The 25,901-nt window shown below is 53.5% G+C and overlaps 8 protein-coding genes across 8 annotated transcripts; 6 read left to right on the forward strand and 2 right to left on the reverse strand.

Moving 5' to 3' along the window:
* Nucleotides 1-2,240: 2,240 nt before the first annotated feature.
* Nucleotides 2,241-3,743, forward strand: M406DRAFT_347799 (Fumarylacetoacetase; the record flags this gene model as incomplete). The annotated part of the gene is made up of 2 exons (XM_040922332.1): nt 2,241-3,213; nt 3,279-3,743. 2 exons carry the CDS (start codon nt 2,241-2,243, stop codon nt 3,614-3,616), a joined length of 1,311 nt encoding a protein of 436 aa, XP_040772328.1. The 3' UTR covers nt 3,617-3,743.
* Nucleotides 3,744-5,064: 1,321 nt separating this feature from the next.
* M406DRAFT_267117 (uncharacterized protein) lies at nt 5,065-6,645 on the forward strand (the record flags this gene model as incomplete). The annotated part of the gene is made up of 1 exon (XM_040917857.1): nt 5,065-6,645. A coding segment is annotated over one exon (1,581 nt), but the record flags the coding sequence as incomplete, so codon positions are not given.
* A 692-nt stretch (nt 6,646-7,337) lies between these two features.
* Nucleotides 7,338-8,008, forward strand: M406DRAFT_74312 (uncharacterized protein; the record flags this gene model as incomplete). The annotated part of the gene is made up of 3 exons (XM_040925727.1): nt 7,338-7,364; nt 7,445-7,519; nt 7,598-8,008. 3 exons carry the CDS (start codon nt 7,338-7,340, stop codon nt 8,006-8,008), a joined length of 513 nt encoding a protein of 170 aa, XP_040772330.1.
* Nucleotides 8,009-10,528: 2,520 nt separating this feature from the next.
* M406DRAFT_342166 (tripeptidyl peptidase) lies at nt 10,529-12,601 on the forward strand (the record flags this gene model as incomplete). Its single annotated transcript, XM_040921743.1, has 4 exons — nt 10,529-10,739; nt 10,815-11,170; nt 11,204-12,399; nt 12,571-12,601. The coding sequence occupies 4 exons, from the start codon at nt 10,529-10,531 to the stop codon at nt 12,599-12,601; spliced, it is 1,794 nt and encodes a 597-aa protein (XP_040772331.1).
* A 1,255-nt stretch (nt 12,602-13,856) lies between these two features.
* Nucleotides 13,857-15,112, forward strand: M406DRAFT_333421 (uncharacterized protein; the record flags this gene model as incomplete). Its single annotated transcript, XM_040920843.1, has 4 exons — nt 13,857-13,885; nt 14,077-14,232; nt 14,312-14,699; nt 14,852-15,112. 4 exons carry the CDS (start codon nt 13,857-13,859, stop codon nt 15,110-15,112), a joined length of 834 nt encoding a protein of 277 aa, XP_040772332.1.
* A 359-nt stretch (nt 15,113-15,471) lies between these two features.
* M406DRAFT_347801 (uncharacterized protein) lies at nt 15,472-17,310 on the reverse strand (the record flags this gene model as incomplete). Its single annotated transcript, XM_040922333.1, has 4 exons — nt 15,472-15,970; nt 16,034-16,202; nt 16,301-17,087; nt 17,257-17,310. The coding sequence occupies 4 exons, from the start codon at nt 17,308-17,310 to the stop codon at nt 15,781-15,783; spliced, it is 1,200 nt and encodes a 399-aa protein (XP_040772333.1). The 3' UTR covers nt 15,472-15,780.
* A 2,613-nt stretch (nt 17,311-19,923) lies between these two features.
* Nucleotides 19,924-20,154, forward strand: M406DRAFT_357700 (uncharacterized protein; the record flags this gene model as incomplete). Its single annotated transcript, XM_040923752.1, has 1 exon — nt 19,924-20,154. A coding segment is annotated over exon 1 (201 nt), but the record flags the coding sequence as incomplete, so codon positions are not given.
* Nucleotides 20,155-21,597: 1,443 nt separating this feature from the next.
* M406DRAFT_333424 (uncharacterized protein) lies at nt 21,598-24,415 on the reverse strand (the record flags this gene model as incomplete). Its single annotated transcript, XM_040920844.1, has 5 exons — nt 21,598-22,443; nt 22,535-22,801; nt 22,887-24,003; nt 24,197-24,213; nt 24,347-24,415. The coding sequence occupies 5 exons, from the start codon at nt 24,413-24,415 to the stop codon at nt 21,598-21,600; spliced, it is 2,316 nt and encodes a 771-aa protein (XP_040772335.1).
* Between the last annotated feature and the right edge of the window lie 1,486 nt (nt 24,416-25,901).

Consider the following 25,901-nt stretch of genomic DNA (forward strand, 5'->3'; position numbering starts at 1 on the left):
CAGTATGAGATCGCTGGCAAGAGGCTGGCTGAACTGAAGGTCAGAGCACACACTATTGGTATTGTGCAATCTCCAGGCCGTCCCTACTGAGGATGTAGGTCTCACCGTAGTCTGGCGACAGGAGCCGGCTGGGGAGAATCAAGTGTGAGTATATGAGCACACGGAGGGAGATCCTGCAAGCGGGACAACACCACCGTTGCACATTTGTGGGGAAACCCTGCTCAGCAAGCCACAGTGAGATCTGCGGCTCAGTCAGGACTGAAAATCCATCGCGTGAAGCCGAGTCGTCATCTCAAGGAGAGGTCAAGGGCGGGTGGGGAGAGAAAGAGAGGCAACAGAGGAGGGAGGTGTGGGTTCACTTGAGCGCCACGTTGAAGGCCGCGGCCGCCCCGGGGGCAGGGAAAGAGAGGCGTTGTGGCACGTGAGGACGAGCCGTGGAACTCTGCAATGACAATGTTCAGCAGCGGGAAGAAGTAATTGTGTGCTCAGAAGCCTCACCGTAAGTCTGGCAAGGAGACTCCAAAGCCCTGACACTGACAATCAGCTCAACTTGTCTGGAGGAGTCGTCGTACAGACACGCCACATATTTTGGCGTACTCCTCCTACCGTCGTTCCAAGACCACTGGCCAGCCGCCTCACTAGCAGAGTGCGTGCTTCGCTTCCTCCCGCAACAATTCGCTATACCGCCGGAGCAGATTGTTATGCGGAACGAGGCAGGACGCCACCTGCAAGCCATCTTCCCCTGGCGGACCCTCATGCATAACTGCAGCTCCTCCCGCACATCCCTCTTCACGGACTTTCTGCCAATGATCAGTGTCCCTTTCTCAGATATATGGAGTCGTTGTCCGATATTGTACACCGTATCCACTTTGCCCAGACGGGACACTTGATCAGCTGATCGCATATTGGACGCCATGGACTTGAGGTTCGCGTTCCATACAGGATCATTCTCAGCGCCAATGGCAGTGGCACATCGCTTGGTGTTTCTTGGTAATCGTCTCGTCTGGCCTTGCTTTTCAGGGCAAAATAGACCTTTGCCCAGCTAGTAGAACATCCGGCATCGGGAATAGGAATGAATCCTCCAAGAAGAGGCGCACCGCCCTTCTCTACTGGCCCATAGATGGCGAGGCAGGGCGTCGTCGTGGGAAGCTCACTGCATATGCAGTTCGGTGTATTCTTTAGATTCGGATTGGAGGCAGCTCGTACGAACCACCGATACCGTGCCTTGCATTGAACCAGATGACGATGAAGCTTGCGCAGTGCGTGGGTGGAGATGGCCATGGTCTGCAGGAATTCGCCATCTCTAGCGTTATGAAGGGATCCGTCCTCAACAAGAATGGCGATGGGGCTGCAGCGGGCAGAGCGTGGGATTAGTTCATCGACAAACGGGATGTTGACACTGTCAAGTGATGCGTGAGCTAGGAGGCGAGTCGGACGAGTAGCCGTTGTTGAGATTGGGGACCGAGATGGAGTCTGAACGGTCGCAATAAGCTTCAATATGATTAGTGAGGACGCCCTGCCTTTGAAGCGTGGGCGAGGAGCACGAAGGAGTTGGCGCATGTTGAAAAAATTGGGGAAAAGTCGTGTATCTGATACTCTTGCTGGAAATTTCCTCTGCAGAAGAGGCACAGTTCGAGTACGCGTCGCAACGTGTTTCTCTTTTCAACCGAGGTCAGCTGAATCGATGCGAGATATTTCTTGATGACCCTCTCGACCTCTGTGCCTGTGTGCCTGTGTGGACTGGTGTTTCTATGAAAACCCTGCCTCATCTCTCCATAATCCAAGGTTGGTTTGTTGGTTCATGTTGATAACCTCGTCAGAAGAGGAGGCTTCTGGCTCGTCATGTGGAAGCCTTGATTGTCAATAATCTGCGAGGCCTAGTATTGCCTCGGAGCTGCTTTGGATTTTGCACATTGTTGCTGAGCTGGAGAGGTTCTTTCCTTCCTCCTTTCATTCTTTCCTTCTTCTCGAGCAGACTACTAGCAGAAAGTACTGGAGGAAGGAGAGGCGGAGGAAGAAGAGGAAGAGGAAGGAGCTGGTGGATGACGGTGGTAGACATGACGACAAGACATCGGCTTCAATTCCGCTGCGCTCGGCTTGTGTCGGGTTTGGTCCCACTAACAATACGACGACTTCATCCCCAAAGAATGCTGCTATCAACCTCGACCTCGACCTCGACCAGCACATGTATTCGAACGTCGGTTCGTGGGCGAGCTCACGATTTTAAGGGTTTTCGGAAGATGGCTTCGTTCAAAACATGGGTGCCAGGTGTCGAACCTGACAGCGATTTCTCCCTGGCCAACATCCCCTTTGGCATAATCACTACACCTGACGACGGCGATCCACATGCAGCGACGGCCATCGGCAGTCATATTCTCGATCTCAAGGTTCTCTCCCAGCAGTCAGGCTTTGGCGCGGTCTTCCCCTTCTTGAAAGACCGCACAGATGTCTTCGCCTCGCCTTTTCTCAACTCGCTTGCCGCACTCGGCCGCCCAGTCCATCGAGAACTGAGGAGCACCCTTCAGGATCTCCTTTCCGAGGACACAAGGCATCCAGAGTTCCTCAGAGACAATGCTGCACTGCGTGAGAGGGCCCTCCTTCCTATGGCCAGGGTACAGACCCGCCTGCCCATGGAGATTGGCGACTATACCGACTTTTACGCCGGCTACCACCACGCCTTTGGCGTCGGCAGCATGTGGCGTGGCCCTGCCAATGCCCTGCAGCCCAACTACCTTCACCTTCCCGTCGGCTATCACGGTCGCGCCTCCAGCATTGTTGTTTCGGGATCCCCGATCGTCCGGCCCAAGGGCCAGATCATTGTCGACCCGGCCGCTGAGGGACCTAAGCAGCCTGTGGTCGCGCCCTCCAGAAGGCTGGACATTGAGCTGGAGCTAGGGTGCTTTGTGGGGCGCGGCAATACGATAGGCACGAGCATCGACGTCAACAGGGCGGAGGAGGATCACATCTTTGGCTACGTACTTGTGAACGACTGGAGCGCGAGGGATATCCAGAACTGGGAGTACGTGCCACTTGGCCCGTTCAATGGGAAGAACTTCGCCACTACCATCAGCCCGTGGGTGGTCACACCCGATGCGCTGAAGCCGTTCAGGACTACTGGGATCCACGTGGAGAACAGGCCTGAGGTGCACGAGTATCTGCATGAGGAGAGCAAGGACAACGTGTTCGATATTGAGTGTCATATTGATCTGACTAGTAGGTGTCTTGTCTCCCTTCCTGACCTGTGCTGCATCGTGTTCTTTGTTAATAGCTCCTCTCAGCTCCGGAAGGTGACACTACCAACCTATCCAAGGTGTCATCCAAAAATCTCATATGGTCATTCCCTCAAATGCTGGCCCACCACACCTTGGGCGGCTGTCCCATGCGCACAGGTGACATGATCGCCTCTGGCACCATCAGCGGTACGGGGCCCTCTGAGTACGGCAGCCTGCTTGAGATGAACCAGGGCGGGAAGAAGGAGATCCTGCTCTATGGAATGGACGCCCGCAAGTTCCTCAAGGATGGTGACACCGTCACCTTTAGAGCATCAGCTGGTGAGCCAGGCCAAAAGGTCGGCTTCGGCAAGTGCAGCGGGAGAATCTTTGGCAGAGCTGCCTAGTAATAATAAGATCCCTGACAGAAGGCGCCCAAAGGACTGAGTGGACCTCGACGATCCGTGTTTTTGCCCTGCTTTGATGAAGGAGGCGAGCACAATATAAACTATTTGCATGTGTTTGCACATTCACTACTACGTTTCCTAGCATTTCGCCTGCAGTGCAATGGAAAACAAACGCCATCTAGACACTACTCTGACCTGTCCAGAATTCTAAGAGCCTGTTAATACACCAGGGATTAAGCTCAGCGCTGCGTTGATTCCTTGGAGGGGCCTGAAAGAGCTAAACGTCAGCGACCTTTTAGGCTTCATCGATCCCTATTCTGTCGTAGCCGTCTTGCACGTGCAATAAATACATTGCACGGGCACATGCAGTGGCATATTTATCAAACGAGAACCCGAGACGGGTAACGCGCTGTAGTGACACCCTGAAACACCGGCGACCCGGATTCACACTGATAGCGGAGGAAGAAGAGATAGGGCGTGGGGATTGATCTGCATTTTCTGTAAGTTCACTTTTGTTTCGTGCTAGAGAGTTCGTTCAAATATGAGACACTCTGTGCACTTGATTGTTGAAGAAAAAAGCAAAACCCCCACATCACAAGGCAGCAGTGCTGATCACTTCTCACCGCTGTTTTCAAGCACGCCCTCCAGAAATCAGCAGCCTCAAACCTAAGAGGTGAAGAAGCCGGAGAACGGAGGCTGTTGTACACGCAAAAACTCTCATTATGATCACGGACGTCGACCGTGATCTGTACGAGCGCCAGGGAAAGTCTGGGATGAAGTTGCGAGGAGCCAAGCAGCAGCGCGAGAAGGCAAGATGGGCAGACCATCAGCGCCACCAGGCCTCAGTGGCGACCGCAATGTTTGTCTTTATCGGCCTGTTATTCTTTCGTCTTGGTGTTCTTGAACCATGGGACCTTGGGACCAGCGCTGCGGTCCTGTCGCCAAGCCCTGCGCGGTTGGGGCGCGAGACGAGAGATGGTATCGACGCCCTGGCCGCCAACTCTCAGCCAGACACTCGTGCTGCTAACACAGCCTGGCTGAACATGGCCCGGAGGCAAGCTACTAGCCAGTCTTCCGGCCAGGATAACAAGTCTATTCAGGCATTCCAGGTAGATGTGCCCATTCTTGGCCAGGAGGGCACGGTGGTTGGGGCTGGTACGCGGGATGGGTTCAGTGGCATCCAGACCATGGCAAATACCAGTGTGGTGGCTTGTCAGGTCACGCTGGCAGTAAACGTCTTCAGTAATTCCTTTGGGTCGCCGTTCATTGCGGACTATGTGCCTCCAGCATGCTTGGGCCAGAGCAACACGGCTGTGATGAATTTGACGGTGACGTCTCAGGGGAGACAGTTTGATCGACTCGCCATCCTGTGAGCCTCCTCATATGTGTTAACTACTAAAGAATGAGTTGGAGAGATGAGAACGAGCTGACCATGGCCTTTGGGTAGATATCTTGGTGCCGTGGAGATCTTCCGCACCTCAACAGCGGAGCCCCAAACGCAGGGAATTTCCTGGACGTATATGAAGGATATGTCGCATTACATGGCTCTGTGGAAGCAGCCACAAACAGTCATCTTTGACCTACCAAATATTGTCGATCCTACCACGACACCCCCTCTGACCGGCACTTACAATGCCACCCTCACCGCCAGCTTCTTCAACGCCTCTCAATCCGTCAGCCCCGCAGACACCATCATCCCCATTTCTGCCCGCCAGTCAGACAACGCCAACTCCTCCTCTTCCTCCTCCCAGCCCAGCGTGTTCACCATTCCCTCCCCGGACGTGAGCGCCTCCAACGTGATCACAAACTTCCCACGCAATGTCGCCCGCGCCATCTTCTCCGTGTCTGCGACAGGGCAGGCCAACGAGGAATTCTGGTGGTCCAACGTCCTGCAGTCCGACACACAGACATATAACGCCTCGTCCGTGACATTATTCGGTTATTCACCCTTTAGGGAAGTGCAGGTCCTCATTGACGACCAGTTGGCGGGTGTGCAGTGGCCCTTCCCCGTCATCTTCACCGGTGGTGTCGTCCCGTCCTTGTGGTCACCCTTGGTTGGCATCGATGCCTTCGATCTCAAGGAGGGTGAAATTGACATATCCCCGTGGCTGGGCTTACTCTGCGATGGGCAGCCGCATAATATCTCCATCCGTGTAGTGGGGCTGAATGACGACGGCAGCACAAACGCGATATTGTCACCAAATACTGGCGACGACTGGGAGGTTACGGGCAAGATTTTTGTCTGGCTCGACGCAGACGCCGGCGCCATCACGACAGGCGCACCTCCCACTGTCTCTGGGCAACTTCCCACCATCGCAGTGAGCCAAACACTGGCGACCAATACCACTGGCTACAACGACACACTAAGATACACAACGTCCGTCTCGCGGGACTTCAGTGTCTCGGGATCCATCGTCACATCATCCGGCACGCAGACTTTGTCTTGGACGCAGGCCCTCTCTCATACCGACGACGGGACGCTCTCAAACGTCGGCAGCAACCAGATCGTCACCATTACAACACATGGCACGGATACGTCCACCACTCCCAACAACGGCTTCGTCTCTACGTACACTTACCCTCTTCACGCGAACATAACCTCTGAGGTCCTCACCAACGGAACAACACGCGTCTCTGCCTTGCTCTCCCGCACTAAGAGCGTCAATCGCACCGCAGGGCCCGACGGCGGCGAAGGCTTCGTCTCGCCCAGCGGACTGCAGCTCTTTGCGGAGCTGCCCACGACAGCGGACCTGGTGGGCCGGATCACGGAGACGTCGTTTACCACGACGCAGAGCGGGACTGCGGTGCTGTTGGTGCCTGTGGATGGGAACAGCACGGGCTATGGTGGCCAGAGCCAGATGATGCGGTTTGGCGGTGGGACGGCGGCGGGCGTGCTGGGCGACGAGCCGGATACTGAGTTGTATTTTCGAGATGTCAGTGTGAATAGTACTGGGGCAGTGCTGAGTGATGTTGAGAGGTTGGCTGGAGGGGATGTTGTGGGGATGAGGCTGCCTGCCACAGGCGAGTGAGTGAGACAGAAGATAAATAATGTGATAAGTATGGGATCTTTGCATTGTTATGTGGTGCCACAATCTGTGTGGATATGTGGCAAGGATAATATTAGACAACAGACATGATATTCAATGCGTTTTACAACATAGTCAAGTCCATCCTCATTTGGCAGTCCTTCAGTATCTTGAGGGAATCCTGGTTCATCTATCTAGACATAGACACACATATGATTATGTTCTCTTTGAAAGTTTGAACTCTATACTGATACTGATTGCTATAAATCTTCACAGCCAGCTGGAGATATAATCCACCAGTCTTACAATTCCAAGGCATCATTCTACCCTTCACAATGTTTGAGTGTCTGCCAAGGTACACTGGGCTTATATTCCCATTGTTTGGGCTCTCAGAACATCGCCTGAACTCCTTTGGTCATCCCATTCAGCTTTTTGATCTGGTGGGATAGTCGCTTCGGCAACTGACTTCATGACCAAGCCCTTGAACCAGAGGTTGTAACATTATTCTGCGAACACGTGTTGCCTGTTATTGACGATATTCACAGCACTAATCCACCTTTACCTTTATTTGTTTAATAGAGATCAGCCCAGCCCTTTGAGCCCAGCTTCAAAGCTCTTTCCCTTCCTCCTCCACATTCGAGGCTCTCTTCTCTTTCCCACTTCCACATTCCCCATACCAAACCCGGTTCAGCAATATGGAGGAGATTCAAGATCAGGGCGAGGTAAGAAAGACTGCCTCCTCCCATTTTCACCTCCAGAAGCAGACGGACAATTTCTGACGTGTTTTGTTTGTCCGAGGCAGGCTCAGCCACGCCGTATTGTTCCCGATGAGGAGATCCGTGATATCATCATGAAAGACATCTACACCTTGGACGGAGTAAGCAATCCCATATTTTTGTAGACTTTGTATGTGTCCTTGTGCTAATCGCAGACGGTAATTACAACAAAAACACAGGAGACCTTCACGGCATACATGAATCGGACGATTTTCCAGCACGAGATCCTGAGGGTCTACCTGGGCAGTCTCCGCGACACGATCCAGGACTATCACATGTCCCAGATCCCCTCCATGTACTCGACGCCCGACGGAACCATGAATGTCGTCGACCGAGGCATCCAGGCCATCGCCGCCACGGTGCAGACGATGGAGACGGAGCTCTTCGACATGCGCGACAGCTTCAAGCGCGTCGCTATGGACCCCGCCAGCCAGCGCACCGTCTCCAAGGCCGGCAGCGAGCTCACTGTCGAGGCTCTGCGGGCTGAGCTGGACAAGCCCCGGTTCATTACCCTGCACGGCATTCTCCTGGCCCTGGTCGCCTGCTACATCGTCTGGCGCTGTGAGGCCCTTCTGGCCAAAGTGATGTAGATTTCCCTGGAAGCCTAATTGGCTTTGGAAAGCTGGGAGATGTCTCATCAGATCACTTCTCAAGGGCCTGGGCTTGTTTGGGTTGGGGGTTTGGCGGAAATGTGATGCCCATTGACGGAGGATTACCAAGGAATGACTGTACGAGATACTGCACCTAGGTAATGAGAACTCTAGTCAAAGAATCGATCAACCAATAATACCTCATGATGCTATTCCTTGGCTGCTTTCTATTTGATCCTCCATTCGTTGTCCTGGTGTAGTGTAGGGTATGGTAGGGTAGGGAAACAGCAAACTGCCTCGATAACACAGACCGACCTTGCATAATGTTTGCACAACTTGCAGGACTAGTGGGATGCTTACTGGCGAGAAACGAAGACATGATACGAAAGATGTCTAGCGGTTATCAGGCTTGGCTTCCAGGAATTCTAGGATCACGATCCTACACTTGCTTGCTGAATTCATGATCTCTTCCCTCTTCTTGTCTCCCTGTCCTCCCTCCTCCTACCAAACCTCTGGCAGCCGTTTGGAAAGGAAGATCAGTGGCAATAACTACTGTGCAGGCCTGCTGGTTCTCGGTAGTCTATCACAACTACCAAAAAAAAAAAAAAAAAAGCATAGCTGACGTCGATGACAGATGTTCGCCAGCTGCTCTCAGCTGCCATGCTCTCTCTTTATGTGGAACAGCACCAAAGTCCAATCGCATGGCTGCTTCACATGTGCAGCGCGTCATCATACATGCAAGGTTTAGATTGCAGAAAAACCAATAGTTCATGCATGCATGCATGCAGGCTGAGATGAAGAAACGTACAAGATGAGGAGTGACGAGGGGGGGGGGGGCACTTTGGGGTGGTGTTTCCCCAAAGGAAAAAACCAGGTCCACAAATGGAATGGAGTTGGTACTATGAAAATGTCACCACGATGCTGCTCAGTGAGGTGCTTCATGGGATTAAGCACGCAGTATACTCGTAGCACGACCATCTTGGCGCAACACTGGCAAGCAATTGGTGGGCTATTGACCAGGACAACGGATTGATGGCATTGTTATTCATTTCAATAAGTAAGAAAAAAAGGGGGAAATGGATGAGACGGCATCTAGATGCTGCACTAAGCCTTGTATCCACCAGCTGACACGGTGGGACCAAGATTCCCACTCTGTGGCGCTACACACTTGGATTCGTTTTGTAATTTGTACTTGTGGTTATCAGTGAAGGCTCTGGTCTTCCATTGGGTAGCTACGTGCTATGGAAGTATTTTGTACACAGCTATTAAGGAAGAAAAGAAAAGAAAAGAATACAAAGTAGGCGCAACAACAATGCTGCTCAGAATGTCTTGCTTCTGCCTACGGAAGAACTACTTTTGATGTATACGTCAAACAGGCCATCTATGTATGTGGTGACCACTAGTTCAGCCACGCCGTTGCAGCATTATCGTTCCCGTAATGAATCACAAATAGTACTACTGTACGACGTATCATCACAGTGAGTAGCCATATCTTACTCGCCATGAACCCAAGTGGGCGCATTGGGCGCCTGGTCCGTCCGGCGGTCACCGGCATCTGACCAGAACACTCAGATATCTTTTATTGCACGTACCACCTCCAACATGAAAAGTATCCACTTGCTGAGTGACTGGCTGTAGGAAGGTGAGGCGTAATAAGTAGCGGGGTAGCATTAGTGTGCCTCCATCCGTCCACACATGCATGGGGACCAAAAAGCTTATCACTTTGTCTCCATCACACCCTGTTCCTTGTACAGCTGGGCCAAGGGAGGAGGGAGACGAAAGCCAGTCACTCTGCAACACTGAGCACAGGCATGGATACTACATGGTAATTTACTTTTTCCATCTTTGCATCCCTTCTCCTCCTCCTTCCCTTTCATCATCCATGGATTGCTGTCGTGAGTGTGTGTGTGTGTGTGTGTGTGTGGAAACATGGAAGCTGGGCGGGTGACCTGCCAGATTTGTGACAAGCCCCGTTGCCCCAATACCATATTGTCGGCGTTGTCGGCTCGCAATCTTGCACCGTTGACTGCGCGCGGCCCTCTTCCCGTCTTGTCTCCTGCCGCAATCCTACAGGACCAAGATCGACGGTGCAGCAGGGGTACGGGCTCGACCTTCCGGGATGATGAGCTATAATCCTTTTGGTCTGCCCTGTATTCGCAACTACGCATGGACACGAGGATAGTTAGAGTTCCTAATGCGCGTGTGCTGCTCCTCTCTGGTCGCTAATTCAGGATGGTGGTGGGGTTGTCCGTATGAAATGACGCAACAGAGTAAGAAGAAAGACGGAAAAGAGAGGGGGAGAGAGAGAGAGAGAGAGAGAGAGAGGAAAAAGAGGATAGATGGAGATATGTGCAGGGAGGTATACAGTATCCACTTCACTTTTGAGGATGAAGATATAAAAGGCCACCTGGGTGCCTGTCTATGAACTCCCCATAACCACACTCGTTCTTTCTTCCTTTTACCCTTCCTTGCCCTTGTTACCGCATTGTCCTCCTCATACTTTGTTTCTCGTCAAAAGTCATGAAGGGCACCGGACTCCTCCTGGCGTTCAGCCTCCTGGCGGGCTCTGCTCTTGCGAAGCCGGTCAAGCAGCGGTCTGGCTTCGCAGTCAAGGACACTCACTACGTCCCGCGAAAATGGACGCAAGTGGGCTACCCAGAGGCCGACCACACCATCTCTCTTCGTATTGGCCTCAAGCAGGGTAGCTTTTCCGAGCTCGAGCGTCACCTGTGTAAGTCATGAGCTGCTCAGCCAGTTATTATGAGTACTGCCCAAGGAATCACCCCAACAACTAACAATTCGACAGATGAGGTTTCGGACCCTGACCACTCGCGCTGGGGCAAGCACCTCAAGTCCCACGAGGTGGCATCCCTCCTGGAGCCGGCAGACGAGACGTTTGATCTTGTGCACGAGTGGCTGGCCGACAATGGCATCGCCACGGATGGCCTCCGATACAGCCCAGCCAAAGACTGGATCACGGTGGCCGTCCCCGTCGAGCAGGTTGAGCAGATGCTCGACACCAAGTATGCCGTGTACCGACACGAAGACGGCACCGAGCTGGTGCGCACGCCCAAGTGGTCGCTCCCTGCCCACCTGCACGACCACATCGACACCATCCAGCCCACCAACTCGTGGTTCCGCGCCAAGCCCAAGGCTGTGGGTGTCAAGGTCACCAGCAAGCCTTTCCTGGAGCAGCCCGCCATGGAGTACTACACCGACGCCAACGTGTCGGATGTGTGTGTGTCGGACGCCGTCACGCCCACCTGTATCCGCACCCTGTACGGAACCATCGACTACCAGGTCCAGGCCGCCGACAAGAACAGCATGGGTCTCTGCGATTTCCTGAACGAGACCAACAACCGCAACGACACGTATAACTTCCTCAAGACGTACAGGCCCGAGGCAGCCGATGAGGCATGGACGTTCACGTTCGACTCCATCGCCAACGGAACCACCACCCAGATCTACACCGAGGAGGCCTTCGAGGACGAGACAGGCATCGAGGGCAACCTGGACGTGCAGAACTTGATCAGCGTGGGCTGGCCAACGCCCCTCATCGCTTACACAACCGGAGGAAGCCCGCCTTTCGACCCCGATGACGAGACCACCACCGACAGCAACGAGCCCTACCTCGTCTGGCTGGAGAGCGTCCTGGCCGAGTCCGACGACGACATCGCCAAGGTCATCAGCACCTCGTACGACGACGACGAGCAGACGGTTCCCCTGTCCTACGCCACCCGTGTCTGCAACGACATGGCCCAGCTGGGCGCCCGCGGCGTCAGCCTGTTCTACGCCTCTGGCGACGGCGGCGTCGGCCCCAGCGGTGCCTGCTACAGCAACGACGGCAAGAACACGAGCATCTTCCTGCCCGAGTTCCCCTCCACGTGCCCTTACATCACCTCCGTCGGCGCCACCGGCAACTTCACCCCCGAGATCGTCGCCTACGTGCCCGACGAGGACTATGCCAGCGGCGGCGGCTTCTCCAACTACTTTGCCCGCCCGTCGTACCAGGACGCCGTTGTCGAGCAGTACATTGCGTCCCTCGACGGTCAATACGCCCAGTACTACAACCAGTCTGGCCGTGCCTACCCGGACATCGCCGCCCAGGGCCTGTTCGACATCATCGTCTGGGACGGCTATACCTTCCCCGTCGGCGGCACCTCTGCTGCGACCCCGACCGCTGCTGCCATCTTTGCCCTTGTCAACGACGCCCTGCTTGCGGCTGGCAAGAGCACCATCGGCTTCCTGAACCCGTGGCTGTACAAGACGGGTTACAAGGCCTTTACTGATGTCACGATCGGAAGTGCTGTTGGTTGCGAGGGTCTTGGGGATGGCCTTGGTTTCCCTGCGGAGGTGGGCTGGGATGCAGTCTCCGGGTGGGGAACACCGCAGTTCAAGAGCATCCTGGCGAGCCTCGGGGTGGGCAATGGCTCCTTCACTGGTAAGGTGGAGGGCTGGAGTCTGGCTCGCACCGAGTAACTGTCAATACTGTAGTTCAAGGGACGTAAATAAAGTTGTTCTTGAGCATTGAATAGTGCATAGCTGTAAATAGTATATTATAGTTCAAGACATGACCGTTTCTGCCCAGACTAACTGACTGGTGATGCTTTCTTTGAAGTATATTTATTGTATGCTTGTGTCAAGATGCCTGTGTCAAGAGCCTCTCAGACCCAGTCAAGAAGCTTTTCAAACTGGTCAAGACACACTTCTTGAGGTCGTATTCTGCCCAGCTAGCACTGAGGTACTGGACTGGTCTGATATGCACTTCTTCTCACAGACATATATCAAGCAGGACGAACAACTAGTGAAGTGGAGTAAAATTAGTATCAAAGCTGAGCAAGGACTCGTCTAAGATAACTCAATAATACAGTTATATTCAATCTGAAACACTGCAAAACAATGCCAGCTGGGCTCTCTTTACAACAATCAGTCAACAGCAATGAATGTTGGTATCAGCCTATGATCTGGGTTATCGCAGATGCCTAATGGATCAACTTCATAGCCATACAGATCACAGGTATTCAAGGCTGAGACAGCCAATTATGGAGCTTCGATGGGAGTTCAAGGATGGCCGTTTACTGGAACACATGTCTTGGGCTTGGAAGAGGCGGAACTAAGACTCCTGACTTGGCATCTCAATGACTTCATTGGGACGAAATACTGGGCAAGTGTTACCTGATTCATCTGCAATGCACTCTTTGTCTTGGGGCATTATACAATCATCTCCAGTCCGTTCCAGACCACATGACTTGCAACATGTCGCTGTATAATCACCTTTATAGGGACAATATCATATGTAGGCATGAAGTATGGCAATGATTTGTTAGACATAAACAATAGTCCATATAGTTGAGACTGCAACAACATCAGAGCCTCATCAGTCAGCATTGAGGACTTCAAGCACTATGATGAAAGATGATTTACGATAGAACACTGAAACCCTAGAAACAATCATTGCCTGGTGATTGAAAGCACACGTACAGCTGATAGTGAAGGTGAGGGCCAGGTGAGAAGTTCAATCATCAATATTATGCCTAATTCTCTCCTATCAAGCATCTGTCATGTTTACTTGCTGTTCCTCAGCCAACTTGTTGGTGCCCCTCTTTACCCCCCCACACCCATTCAGTACGCGTTTTGACTGCATCCAGACTTTCTTTTTCTTTTTTGACTACTGTGCTGCACCTTTTGACAATCTGTGGCTGCACCCAACTATCGACCCACCCCAAACAGACGTCCCGTGTCTGTCCTACACCATCTTCATACCATCTCAGCACTGCTTTCTGAGCAACACAGCAACCTCGATACAGCTGAGTAAACAAGTCCCAACACACACACACACACACACACAATGGCTCCAGGTAAAGTAATGGATGCTGAGTATGTTGGTCCCATCAGCCACACATTTGTCCAGTCAGCTAACATCCTGCAGGGACCTTGCTGCCCTCGCCTTCAAAGCAATCACAGCTGCCGCCTACTATCACCTAGACGATACCACCATGTAAACCAAGACTCGCTTTCGCACTACAATGTTGTCTATTACTATTTGATACTAACAAAATGCATTGTAGGGCCAAGAGCAATTACTACCGAGAGATAGTGACTAAAGCTGTCAACGACACATTCCACCTTCGCGACGAAGCCCAAGACATCAACATTGCGCACTTAGAGATCGCCTGTGATGCAGCTGTTGAGTTCGCCCACAGATTCAATGAGCACAATCCAGAGTAAGTCAGCCAAAGGAAAACAATAAGCTTGGTTAGCACTGTAATAAGGCAGATGACTGATGTCAGGGTACCTGAGCAGCAAGAAATTCAACCCACGATGGCTGTACCACTGTGTACAGAGCATTCTCAGCATCTACTTCAAGCCTGAGCTCATGCTTGACGGCAAAATTGAACGACTGACTGCTGCTGCTGCTGCTGCTGCTACTCATGCAGCCCAACAAGACAGCCAGGAGGAGGAAGAGTGCGCTGACACGGCAGAGCCCAGTGCTCCCCAGCATGCCCATGTTGTGGACCTGTCGGCCTCGCCAGATGATACAGCTCCTCAGAAGGATGCTGCTGCAGCAGTCTTTCGACGACCTGCTGTTCCTGCCCCCCCTGTCAGAGAGGGCAGCCTGGCATGGACTGAGGACGACATCAAGCAGATGGTCCAGCTGAAGGCCTCGGGCCTTACACACAAGGAGGTTGCAGTACGTGACCCAATCCGCCTTCCCCCCCCCCCCCCCCCAACCCAACCCAAAGCCCCCCTCCTCCTTTTAATCACCAAGATCTGCTCCTTTGAATCAGGGTCCTTGAAGAAGGGAAGCAAGAAAAAGTACTGACTTTTTACAAAAATAAACAGCACCGCATGGGACGAGGTGTAAGCTCCGTCGAGAACAAATTCGGTCGTGTGATGAAAGACGGCGACTGGGCTGCCTTCATCGCCGAGTGTGGCCTGCGAAACCCCACCGGCATCAAGCGCAAGACACACGACAAGACATACAAAGAGGACAGTGACGGTGACCTGGAGGACGATGAGGATGCAAGGCCTCCCCCTTTCAAAAAAGCGCGTTCGGCTCCCAAGATACCGCACAAGTCTCGCCAGCAGTGCAGGGCTCAGTAGTGATGGTTTTGTACATACAACCAAGACTGGAATTTTGTTGGGGAGGGGTCGAGGGGGCCTTGATGTGATGATTGGACTTGGGGGACTGGGCTCAGGTGCTGCGCTGCCTGGTTGCCTGCGTAACTTGCAGGAGGTTGATTCTTGCTGTAACTTGAAGAGGCTGGAACATTGCCGTCATCAGTGGCTACTGAGGCTGTCACTGTGGCTTAGGTCTTTGCGTTGTCAACACTGCTAGGAACTAGCCAGGAGGAAGTGGCCATCACTGCCCAATGAAGTAATTACAAAACAATGAGATTAATCACACCAAATCACGACTGAATTACCTCTTTACATACTCTGGCAAGCCAGGAACCCTTCTTGACTAAACCGTCTGTCATCTCTGTCGGATCGTCTATTGTCTATTGTCTATGAGTATGACCTACGAGGTCCAACTCTAGAGTCTATCTTGTCCTAGCTGTAGTCTATCCTGTCTTTCCTTTTTTGTCTATCGTCGTCATGAGAGCGTCTTGAATACCAGCCCTGCTGCTGTACATCCGACAATGTTTTCGTAACGTTACCCCGGTTTGTCTATCATCCGTGTAGTCTATTCCCAGAAGATTTTACAGTCCTGTCTCTCAGAGACATACACATACACACACATACACGCACACAAGATTCGAGCAATCCATTTACTCGCTCTTGGCGTTGTTGGCCCAGCGCATGGCACCTGGGACGTCAGGGTCCTTCTCGACGTACCGGCACGTCGTGAAGACAGACCACAGCTGGCCCAGGAACGAGCGGTCGTCACGATGGTACAGCTTGCCCAGCTTGGGGCGGATGGCCTCGGTGGCCTCCTTGGCCTTGTAGAAGGGGATGCGGCTGTGTTGTGTCTCGTCAGCTTGCGTCCTCTTATCCAATTCTTCAAAAATAGCAAAGACTTACGGGAAGAGATGGTGCACAACGTGATCGTCAATGATGTTGTGGAACAGAACGCGTCCGACCCAGCCAAAGTCACGGTCGACAGTGGCGAGGGCGCCCTTGACGTAGGTCCAGGCCTCGGGCTCGTAGTGGTGCACCTCAGGATGGTTGTGGTGGAGGTAGGTGATGGCGACTATTGAATAGCGAAGGGTTAGTTTCATCAATCTCTCTCGGTCTCTCTCTCTCTCTCTCTCTCCTTCTACATAGAGAGTGTGTGGAGCATTCACTTACCCAGCCAGTGGTGAACCCACATGTAGGGAACAATGTAGAGCAGGAAGACAGTCTGCCAGCCGACGTAGGTAGACCCGACGTAGAGAGCGGAAGCGGTGAGAGCCAGACCCAGGTCGGAGAGGGCGATGAAGAGGGCCTCGTTGGGGCGGAAGACGGCCGAGGTGGGCTCGAAGTGGCTCACGCGGAACCAGCTCTTGTTGTCGCGCTGGAGGCTACCCTTGCCGGCGGAGGCGTTGATCAGGAGGTAGGTTTGCCAGCCGACCAGCTGGTGGAAGAAGAGCTTGGTGGCCTGGACGATGGGGGTGTCCTCGAACATCTCGGGGTCCATGTAGAAGTTGGCCAGGCGCTTCTTGCCGCGGTCCTCGACGGTCCTGGGGACAAAGGCCATGTCCTTCTCCATGTGGCCGGTGTAGTTGTGGTGGCGGTGGTGGCTGAACTTCCAGCTAAAGTAGGGCACAAGGAGCGACGAGTGGAGGATCCAGCCCATCACGTCGTTGAACTTCCTGTGCGTAGAGAAGGCGCCGTGGCCGCACTCGTGGCCCAGAATCCAGATGCCCACGCAGATGAGGCCCTGTACGTAGCCATACACGATCCAGGCTGCAGTGCGCAGCAGGGAGTCCTGGATCTGAGGGATGTAGGTCAGGGCCGCCCATCCCAGGCCAAAAGCCAAGACGTAGTCGCGGACGACATAGCTCATGGAGGTGACCACAGACGGCTGGAAGCAGTGTGCTGGAATCCAGGACTTGATGGTCTTCACATCGGGAAAGTCCTGGTCCTTTGCCTCAAGCTGAATAGTAGGAGCAGGATCGGCCTTTACGAGGGTGTGAGAAACATGGTCAGCAGTCTATCCCTATGTGTATGCATGTCTGAAGGTCTGGGGGTTTTTTTTTCTCTTTCTCTTTCTTCTTTTCTTTTCTCTTCTCCTCTCTTTGTCGTCATCACGGGTTTAAATTTACCTGCTGCTTGGCCACCCTGCTCCTGGTCTGTATCGTCGACGTGACGGTGGCCATGATTTCACGCACAAGAACCTTTACAATATCGAAGGACAATACTGAAAGGTGATATCGTGTCGAGGTTGGTAGGAGAGGAAGGAAGGAAGGGGAAGAAGGGGGGCGGGGGCTAAGATAAAGGAAGGGCAGGGTAGGGGGAAAAACAAAAAGAGATTTAAGATTTTTCCCAATCGTGGCCAATTCACATGTGAAAAGGGGAAAAATAACACAGAGAGGACACGACACAAAGCGAGAGACGACACGACACAACACGGCACGACACACGACCAAAGATATCTCAACAATTTTCCCTGGGCAGACCGCCCCCCCCCCCCCCCGGCCCCCCAGACGATATCAACAAGAGCCATCCTTGCAGGGTGGGTTTCGCAATTCGGGACAGCTGGCTTTGGACCTCAACCGTTCTTTGCACCCGTGGGGCCCCAAGCGAGCGACCGAGCGAGCCCCTGAGACTGAGACCGAGACCAAGAGGAGGACGCAGCGCTGACTGGGACCTTGGGGAGGGGAAATGGAATCCATTCCTTGGCGGTCAAAAGGGGACGCCGGTTGCCACCGCATCCAATCACCTTGGACCAGAGGTATTTGATATCGTGGGGGACTGACTGGGCCGGGCCTCCATCTTGTGGTGCTGGTACAGGCATGGTGGTAGTTTCACAAAAGCTAGCCCGAGATGCCAGGCCTTTTTTTTCTTGTTGACTCCAGAAGGGTTGACACTCTCCTCTTGGGGCTAGGTCAAGGGATCATCGAGTCAAGATTATGCCATCTTGTGAAAATTTCCTAGCCGTTGTTGCTGATTGGTTGGCCTTGGGAATGAAGTAAGCGCACGTTGGCTCGCTCAAGAAAAAGAGCACTCTCTCTCTCTCTCTCTCTCTCTCTCTCTCTCTCTCTCTCTCTCTCTCTCTCTCTCTCTCTCTCTTTCTGTGCCAGGTATTAAACCCCAGCATCTTTCCCCCCTCTTTCTCTCTTCCTCTTTTCGCCCCATTCCCCTCTTTTTTTCCTTCCTTTTTGTTGATCAGGGGTTACACAGACAGCACGCACACCCGCAGGGACTCAGGGTCCTCTTCAGGGTCCTCCTGGGAGGGTCCGAAAGAGAAACGTTGTCCGGATCCACTTCAATCGTAGCTAATGCTGCTAGTTTTGCCCCTTGACAAGGCGACACGGACGACTCGAGACAACGACAGGGGTCAGACTTTTGTTCTTCCTTTTCTGGAGCGGGAAGATCGCTCGCTCCAAAAAAAAAAGGGTCGAGCACGATCCGATACGCGGCCCTGTCTTGTTGTAGGCTAGTCAGGCCGTCCGAGGTCGTCCAGTCTCCTGAACTGATGGATCCCGGTTCCGTGTTTAGCTTGTGAACTGCCGAGAGGCCGTTGATCCCTCACTGCCACACAAGAGTTGATGTTCCTGAAGTGGAGGGAGACCAGGAGAGGGAGGAGGATCGATCGTGAGGTGGTCGTGGCGGCTTGGAGGCATTGTCAAGCAAAAAAAAAAAAGAAGAAGAAAAGGGGGAGGGGTGTGTTTTGGTAGACGACCTGAGCCATGGTCACAGCCAGACCTCAGCATCGTCTCTCAAAAAGGATGGAAACGTATTGAGGGTTTCCTCATCATCATGAGGAGGTCCTGGCTCAAGGTCTCCCATAGACAAATCATCTTGTCCATTAGGTGCAGAACCATAAATTCACATAGAATGGACTGGCGAGGTGCGGACGGCTCAACTATATAGCACCAACCTGGACACCGGTTGAGCCTGGGTTCATGGCTATATAACTTGGGCAGACGGGGCTTTTCTAAAGTCCGAGATTCCGATATAGATAATCAACAAGCCATTGCCATTCTCTCCAAGTTGTGGATACTGCGGGGGAATGGTCGTCGAGTAAGTAAGTACCTAGGTAGATGTTGAATCCAACCTGGCAAGGCCCATTCTCGTTCAGGGCCAGGCTTACTTATGGCTTGCCTGGTAAGTCAAGAATTATTTTACATGTTGAAGGTTAAAGCAGACTTTCTTGCGCATGATCCCGTCTCCTGGACCTCAAGCTCCAATATAGAGACCTGTGAGCTTGCGACCTGGACCGAGATAATTAAGTCCCTTGACATGTCCTGACATAACATGACCTCGCTTACCTCTATTTCCTCAACGACGTTAGAATTTCCGACTCGTATGATACTAAACTTGATTCTATCAAGGAGTGTGCAGTCTGGACACTCAAGACCCATCATCATTCTCACATCTGTCTGCTTCATGCCTCGAGAAGCCTACCCATTCTGAATCTTCAACACTGAGAAACTATAATTACAATCTCACAGCACAGGGTTGTATTCGTTTTTAATTATGTAGGACTTTGATACTAGACACTTAGAGACTTGCATTGAGGTCGAGTCCATTCTTGTTCATCACAAAAGACTTCTTTGTCCTGAGCACGAAGGCCAATATCCCCACATAACGACCAAGCCTTTAGAGCCCCTAGCACCATAAGAATAATCCCATTGTTCAGGTATGAACCTATATAGTTAATTCAATCACCGCTAGACTTCGGGACTCGAGACACCAAAGACGAATACAAAATACTTCTTGCTCTTTGGGATTATCACTGGGCCGGATTTAGTAGGACGCTTTTTTTTGCGAGTATCAAAACTTCAGGTAGGTCAAGATGCCTCGAGGTAAGAGACATGACAAAAAGAAGGCCGTACTCTCTGGAGCCATCAATGCCTTTGAGCCCATTGACGATCTACTTGCAGACTTGAAGGGAGAAAGCCAAGCGTCTCCTGGTACTGCCAGCACAGGCCACAAGAATCAAACTCGTGGTGGTGAGTCGGCCGTCAACAACCGGAAGACTACCTCCAAGACCTCTAGGACTTCTGCCGAGCCAACAGATCGCATCTCCAGTCACCAAAAGGGCACACAAGCCGTGACAGACCATCGTCATCATCACCACCACCATCACCACACCCGACGAAAGGCAGAACACCTCCGGGTCCGCATGCGACCCCTGCCACGACTCCCCATCGATCTCCCTACTGAGGACTACGCCGCCATCATCCAGACGCCCGGTTTCCCCCACTACCTCGACTACCCTGCACGAACTCACCACCTCAAATACCCCTCAACAACCCCATCTTCCTCCTCCCTCTCCTCATGGGAGGACACGCACCTCCACCAGCGCGTCTCCCAGCCCCGCATCAACATCCGCTGGACGCGCCCCATCGAAGACGCCGACCGCCGCGCCATGGCCCACTTCTTCCGCTTTGCCGCGCCCGACGGCCAGCCCCTTCTAGGGTTCCGCCCGTACCGGGACATCCTCTTCCTCGACGCCTCCTACCTCGCCGCCCACGCCGCGGCCCGCACAGCCACGCATAGGCGCCTGGGTGCGCCGCCCGACCTGGTCCCGTTCATCCTGCCCAGGGACCGGGCCAAGGTCCCGCTTCTCGCGGTTGCGGCGGGCGCCTTCGCCTCCTCGGCGTCTGGTGCAGAGCTCGCGTCGCTGTGCGGCGTCCTGGCCAGAGAGTTTCCGAAGCTGCAGAGGCTGCTGGTGACGTCTATTGCCGTTGTGGATCGGCCTGTGAATGCGCGTTGGGATCTCGAGACGGATTTTGCGTACTGGGGCTGCTTTGACGCCGACGGGACATTGCATGGCTGGGAGACTTCGGCTGTCACCGGGCCTGGGGTGGGTTACGCAACCAAGTCTGCCGAGGGCGGGGTGTCCTCGCTGGTTAAGAGTGTGGAGGAGGCCTTTGCGCGGGCGGGGAGAGATGTCGCGACGAGAAGAGAAAAGGGCGATAAGGTCAGGCACGGGACAGAGATTCCTGCTGCGGGGCGAGGGCGCGGGAAGAGTGAGAGAAGGTATACGGGAAGACATATTGGCGCAGTGAGCGAGTATGAGTCTGCATCTTCTTCCCTGTCTGGCACAGGAGACGTGGTAAGGACTGACACCAGGACATCCAAGGCTGGTGGTGATAAGTGTATGAAGGACTTGAAGATCGAGCCGTATGTTCTGCTGTATTTCCGCGATGCTTTCCATCGTGCTGTCGAGAACGGATGGGAGCCAGGTGATCTCATTTCACTAGATAACATGACTGTGAAAATGCACTAGACACGGCCAGCCTCAGTATACAGACAAGCCTCGTAGAATTGAATAGGACGATACTCGCCCGCAGTGCTGTTGATCGGCACATGAGCGAAAAATTGCGAGCTGGTCTCATTTATATTGGAACCTACTGCAAGCAGTATGCACACAGTATCCGTTGGTCCTCGATAGATGATGCAGACGTTAGTTTTATCTCCTTTTCCCTCTCCCCTCAGAACATTTCTTTCATGTGCTGATAAACGCCGTCGTTGTCCCCGGCCATTCCAAGAGGACCTCCATTGGCAGAAAAGACTCCCATGTGACTACTCAAGAAATCATCAGCCTCAGCTAATTGGCCGTTGTGGGCAGTGCTGTTCGCGAAGCCTTCAAATATTCTTGACATCTCCGTCTGCAGCCGCAGGCCGTTGTCTGGGTCTTCCGGTTGGGACACTGGATGACCCGGGTTCTGCATCTGTCCACCTGCTGACCGCAGCGGGTTCCTTCCATTGTGAGGCGTCAGACTTCCCATTCTGCTTGCAGACTGCTGCTGCCCGTAGTTTGGCGTCAACCCTGGACTTGATGTTGACTGAGGACCGGCACTGCTCACGGAGCTTCGATGAGATGTGCTCGATATGCCGATCTGATTGTGACCACCGTATGCCATGCCGCTCATCATGGACGACCCATTCTCTGGCCTTTTCGGATCCTCATCCTGCTGCAAGCCGAGGCGAGGCGCATAAGCCTTGAGGCTCTTTACTGTTCGCCACAGCCGCTGGCTGACCCAGCTCTTGGACGACAGGTCTTTGACGAGCTCAAGAGCCATGTGGAACTCCTGCCGACACTGGGAGCTGAAGGCAACGGGTGCATGTGTTGATGCGAGAAAGAGGACGGCAATCGAGGAGGTCAAGAAATGATGGTAAAAGACCTGTATACGGTTGTATACGATGCTATTATTGTTCAGCATGGTGAGAAACTGGATGGTCTCCTTGGCGAGGTCAACAACGCGCTGCGCAAAATCTCTGTTTTGTGAGATGCTGGACGCGGTGTGCAATACCGGCGTGTAAAGCCAGATTCGAATCTGTCGCAAAGATGAGTACTTGAACAGTGTGGTCTTGGGGGCGGGGGGAGGTGGTTGGAACAGAGAGGTAGGATGTGTGGTCAGAATTTACCTGATTCAGCCGCAAGCGAGTCCAGATCTGGAGGCGCTCAACATTGTATGCTTCAGAACCGGGTACCGGTATGAGGTTGCCCAGACTGCGGATCTTTATTTGTTCCGGCACGGTCTCGTACCACTCCAGGATTTCTTCATCCATTTTCTGGAAGTCCTCCCGCTTCAGGTCCCGAATGAGGACGTCATCAAAATAATCCACCAGCCGCCAAATTTTGGAGCTGAGTTTCGCGAAGGCGATCAGAGAAGTCAAGTAAGGGTAGTCCTCCTACGTGGCAAGTCAGCACTTCCATACCGCAATGTAGTTGACGAACAAGGAAGAGAGAGAAAAACAGGAACCATTCTCAACTTACAGGCCATGGCAGATGCGGGTCAATCTTGTCGTCATGAACGACAAAGGGAAACCCAGTGCCGAAACTCCACCGACGGTCAAGCACATATGCAGACCAAAACGTATTGATGGCATTCCTGCGGTCCTTGGCCCCTGCGATCTTTGCAATGCCGTCTCTTCGGTGCAGGCCCATCTCTAGGCATAGGCGAGCAACCTGACCCATAACCCTCCAGGCAAGCACCTCCTCATTCTCCAAAAACCTGAAGCCCCCGACCAGGGCGAGAAAGGGCAGCTTCGCAACATCACTAGGATCGCTCATGAGCAGCCTGTCCGCGATGGGCTGTATGCTGGACCACAGCCTGGTGGCCTTGGCACTATAGCCATTCTCCTCCACCACCAGGGCGCAGCACATGATGATCTTGAGCTCCAGCGTCTTGATATCGTTGAAGCCTTCGAACTGGCCCGCGCCTTGCTTCCTGGTTGACTCCATCCAATCTGCAATGATATGGGCGTGGGCGATTACGTCGTTGATGCTTACGACCGGGTACATGATGCCGACTTCGTCTTCGTGGAGCCTGCACAGCCGTATCATTTCATCCTTGTCGTAATCCCAAAGAGGATCCACGAGCCTCCTCGTGACATCCTGTGACGTAGGTGGTAGAGGGGATTGCGCAGGGCTGTCGTCCAGGATGATGGCATTGTCATCGCTACCTTCGGCGCCACTATATCCCATATTTTGCAGCGTGGCCTTGGCGACGTTGACGTGGGACGACGCACTGGTCGGGCCACGGAAGAGGAGCGGCGGTCGAAAGGACGGCAGGTCTGCCTTATGCATGGAGGAGGTGGAGGTAGAAGGAGAAGGGCCGACGTTGGTACCGGCGGTGGGCAACGGCAGGACTCGGTCGTGGAGGGGGGCCAGGCGCTGCGTCTCTTGTTGCAATTCGCTCACCTTGCGCTGGAGGGTATCCATCTGCTCTTGGAGGAGATTCAAGGTGTCATTCATGTGTTTGAACTCGTCCGATTCCTTGAAGCTGTTGGAGCAGCAGTTTGGGGCGTAGAGACACTGCAGGTTGAGGTTGCCACACCTCTGGCAGGGCGTCTCGCCATTGCACTTGATCTTCCGACGCTTGCATTCGTTACTGTAGGAAGAGAGGAACAAAAGGTTAGTGACTCAATCGGCCAGTCACCTATGCCCAGAGTTTAAAAGGAGGAGCAAGCAATAATACAACAGGTCGACCGGTTGTTTAGCCCTCTGCTGGGGCGCTGCTGGCGTGCACTGGCCCTGACGAGACCGTTGTAGGCGGGGCAGGAAAGGTCTTGGTGGCTACATACCAAGCTATCGAGATGTACTATAAACATTATCGAGATGATAATCATGTCAGCCTCTAACTAGACACAATTTCTCGGCCCCTCCTCGACATTTTGGCGAGGAGGAGGGCGGCGAGTGGGAATGATAGGCGAGTGAGGGAGAGAGGCTCTTACCCTATTCCTCCTGCTTCTCTGCTGCTTCTGTGAGCTTTCGTCGGGGGACGCGTCAGGCTTACGCTTCATGCCTGCACCGGCAAAGGCGTTAGCCCCTCCAGCGCCGCCGCCAGATGAATGGACAGGGTGAGAATAGATATTGGTGGCAGCGAAGTGAGCAGTCGTTGGTGATGGGAGTGCGGAATTACCTCCGAGGGCGGAACCGGGCGACTGCTGGCTGCTGGGGTGACGTGGAGTCGAGTAGCTGTTGGATGTGCTCGCGTGTGCGTGTGCGTGGCCGTGACCATCTCCTACACCTCCTCCTCCTGTGCCTGAGGGTGATGTTGTCGCTGGGCCAGCGCCTGGACCTGAACCTGCACCCGGACCTGAATTTGAACCTCCTGCGCCTGAGGCTCCCGACAGCGAGCCTGGGCCCGGGCCTGACCTCGCCGCAGCAAGAGTCCCTGGCAGGAAGGATCTCAAGTCGCTGACCTGCGTCTCAAGGTGCTCCATTATCCCTGAGTCTGCGTCTGAGCCCGAAAGGTATGGCTGGGTAAAGATCTCATTGTCGTTGTTGTCCTCGTCGCCAAGTCTTGGGATCTTTCTCCCTTGGGGAACGAGGAAACTCCGCTGAGAGACTGGGAATGCTGGGAGCCTGGGCCAAACTCCTTCCACCCCCCCCCCCCCCCTGCAGGCTGGACAGGGCTGGCTGGCCGAGTATTTCGGAGGGGCGGCTGGCGACTGGCTTTGGCCTGGATGGGCAGGCTTTCGAGACTGAGGACACCCGCGTATGGTAACTGGACGGAGGAAACGAACGGGGGAAGACCCGAAGGCGCGCCAAGAGTGGAAAGCGGGAACGTGTGGCGTCGGAGGAGCGAGCTGGCACAGGAATTGCTCGCTTGGGGCCTGTAACCCTGCTGGAAAGGGAACGCTGTGGGGGCCCATGCTCCTCTAAAGTTTGGGGCCATTGGCCCTATCATAGGTGGACTTGACCCGCTGAAACCCTCACCATTCACACTATGGTACACTGAAAGTTCAACACCAGCTCCTATGCAGTAACCCCTCCACACCCATTATCTCTCAGCGTTACAGTACTGTCAGCACATGCTATGTATGTAGTACCACCACCCCGGCCCCCACATTCAGGTGTCAGGTGTCTCGGATGTCAACCTCCTGCCGCGATCCCGCCGACGCAGAGAGCCTCTTCAGACGAAGTCCTGCTTGATTCATTGGTCAGTCCGTTGTTCTGTTTGTTACCCAAGACTCGATACGAATCTCGAGGGAAAGCAATCAATTCAGACAACAACATCTCGGTAAGTTCTCTTTCCGTTTTTTTTCTTCTTCATGTATCAATTATATTCCTTATCTCCAGGTAAGAAGTCCGTTGTTTTAGCCAAAACCACAATGAGGCTCACAATATCGACCAAAGATCGAGGCAGATACAATGAAATGATATCTCGGCTCGTGTTGAACATCAGCATGGTTTGACTCCCATCCAAATTTTCAGGATTGCGAATCCCCAATCCCATAATAAATCCTCCATTTCCCGACGGCACCAAGGACGCGCGCACCAGGC

The sequence above is a fragment of the Cryphonectria parasitica genome (genome assembly GCF_011745365.1).
Source record: "Cryphonectria parasitica EP155 unplaced genomic scaffold M406scaffold_8, whole genome shotgun sequence".
In the NCBI taxonomy this organism is placed as follows: domain Eukaryota; kingdom Fungi; phylum Ascomycota; class Sordariomycetes; order Diaporthales; family Cryphonectriaceae; genus Cryphonectria; species Cryphonectria parasitica.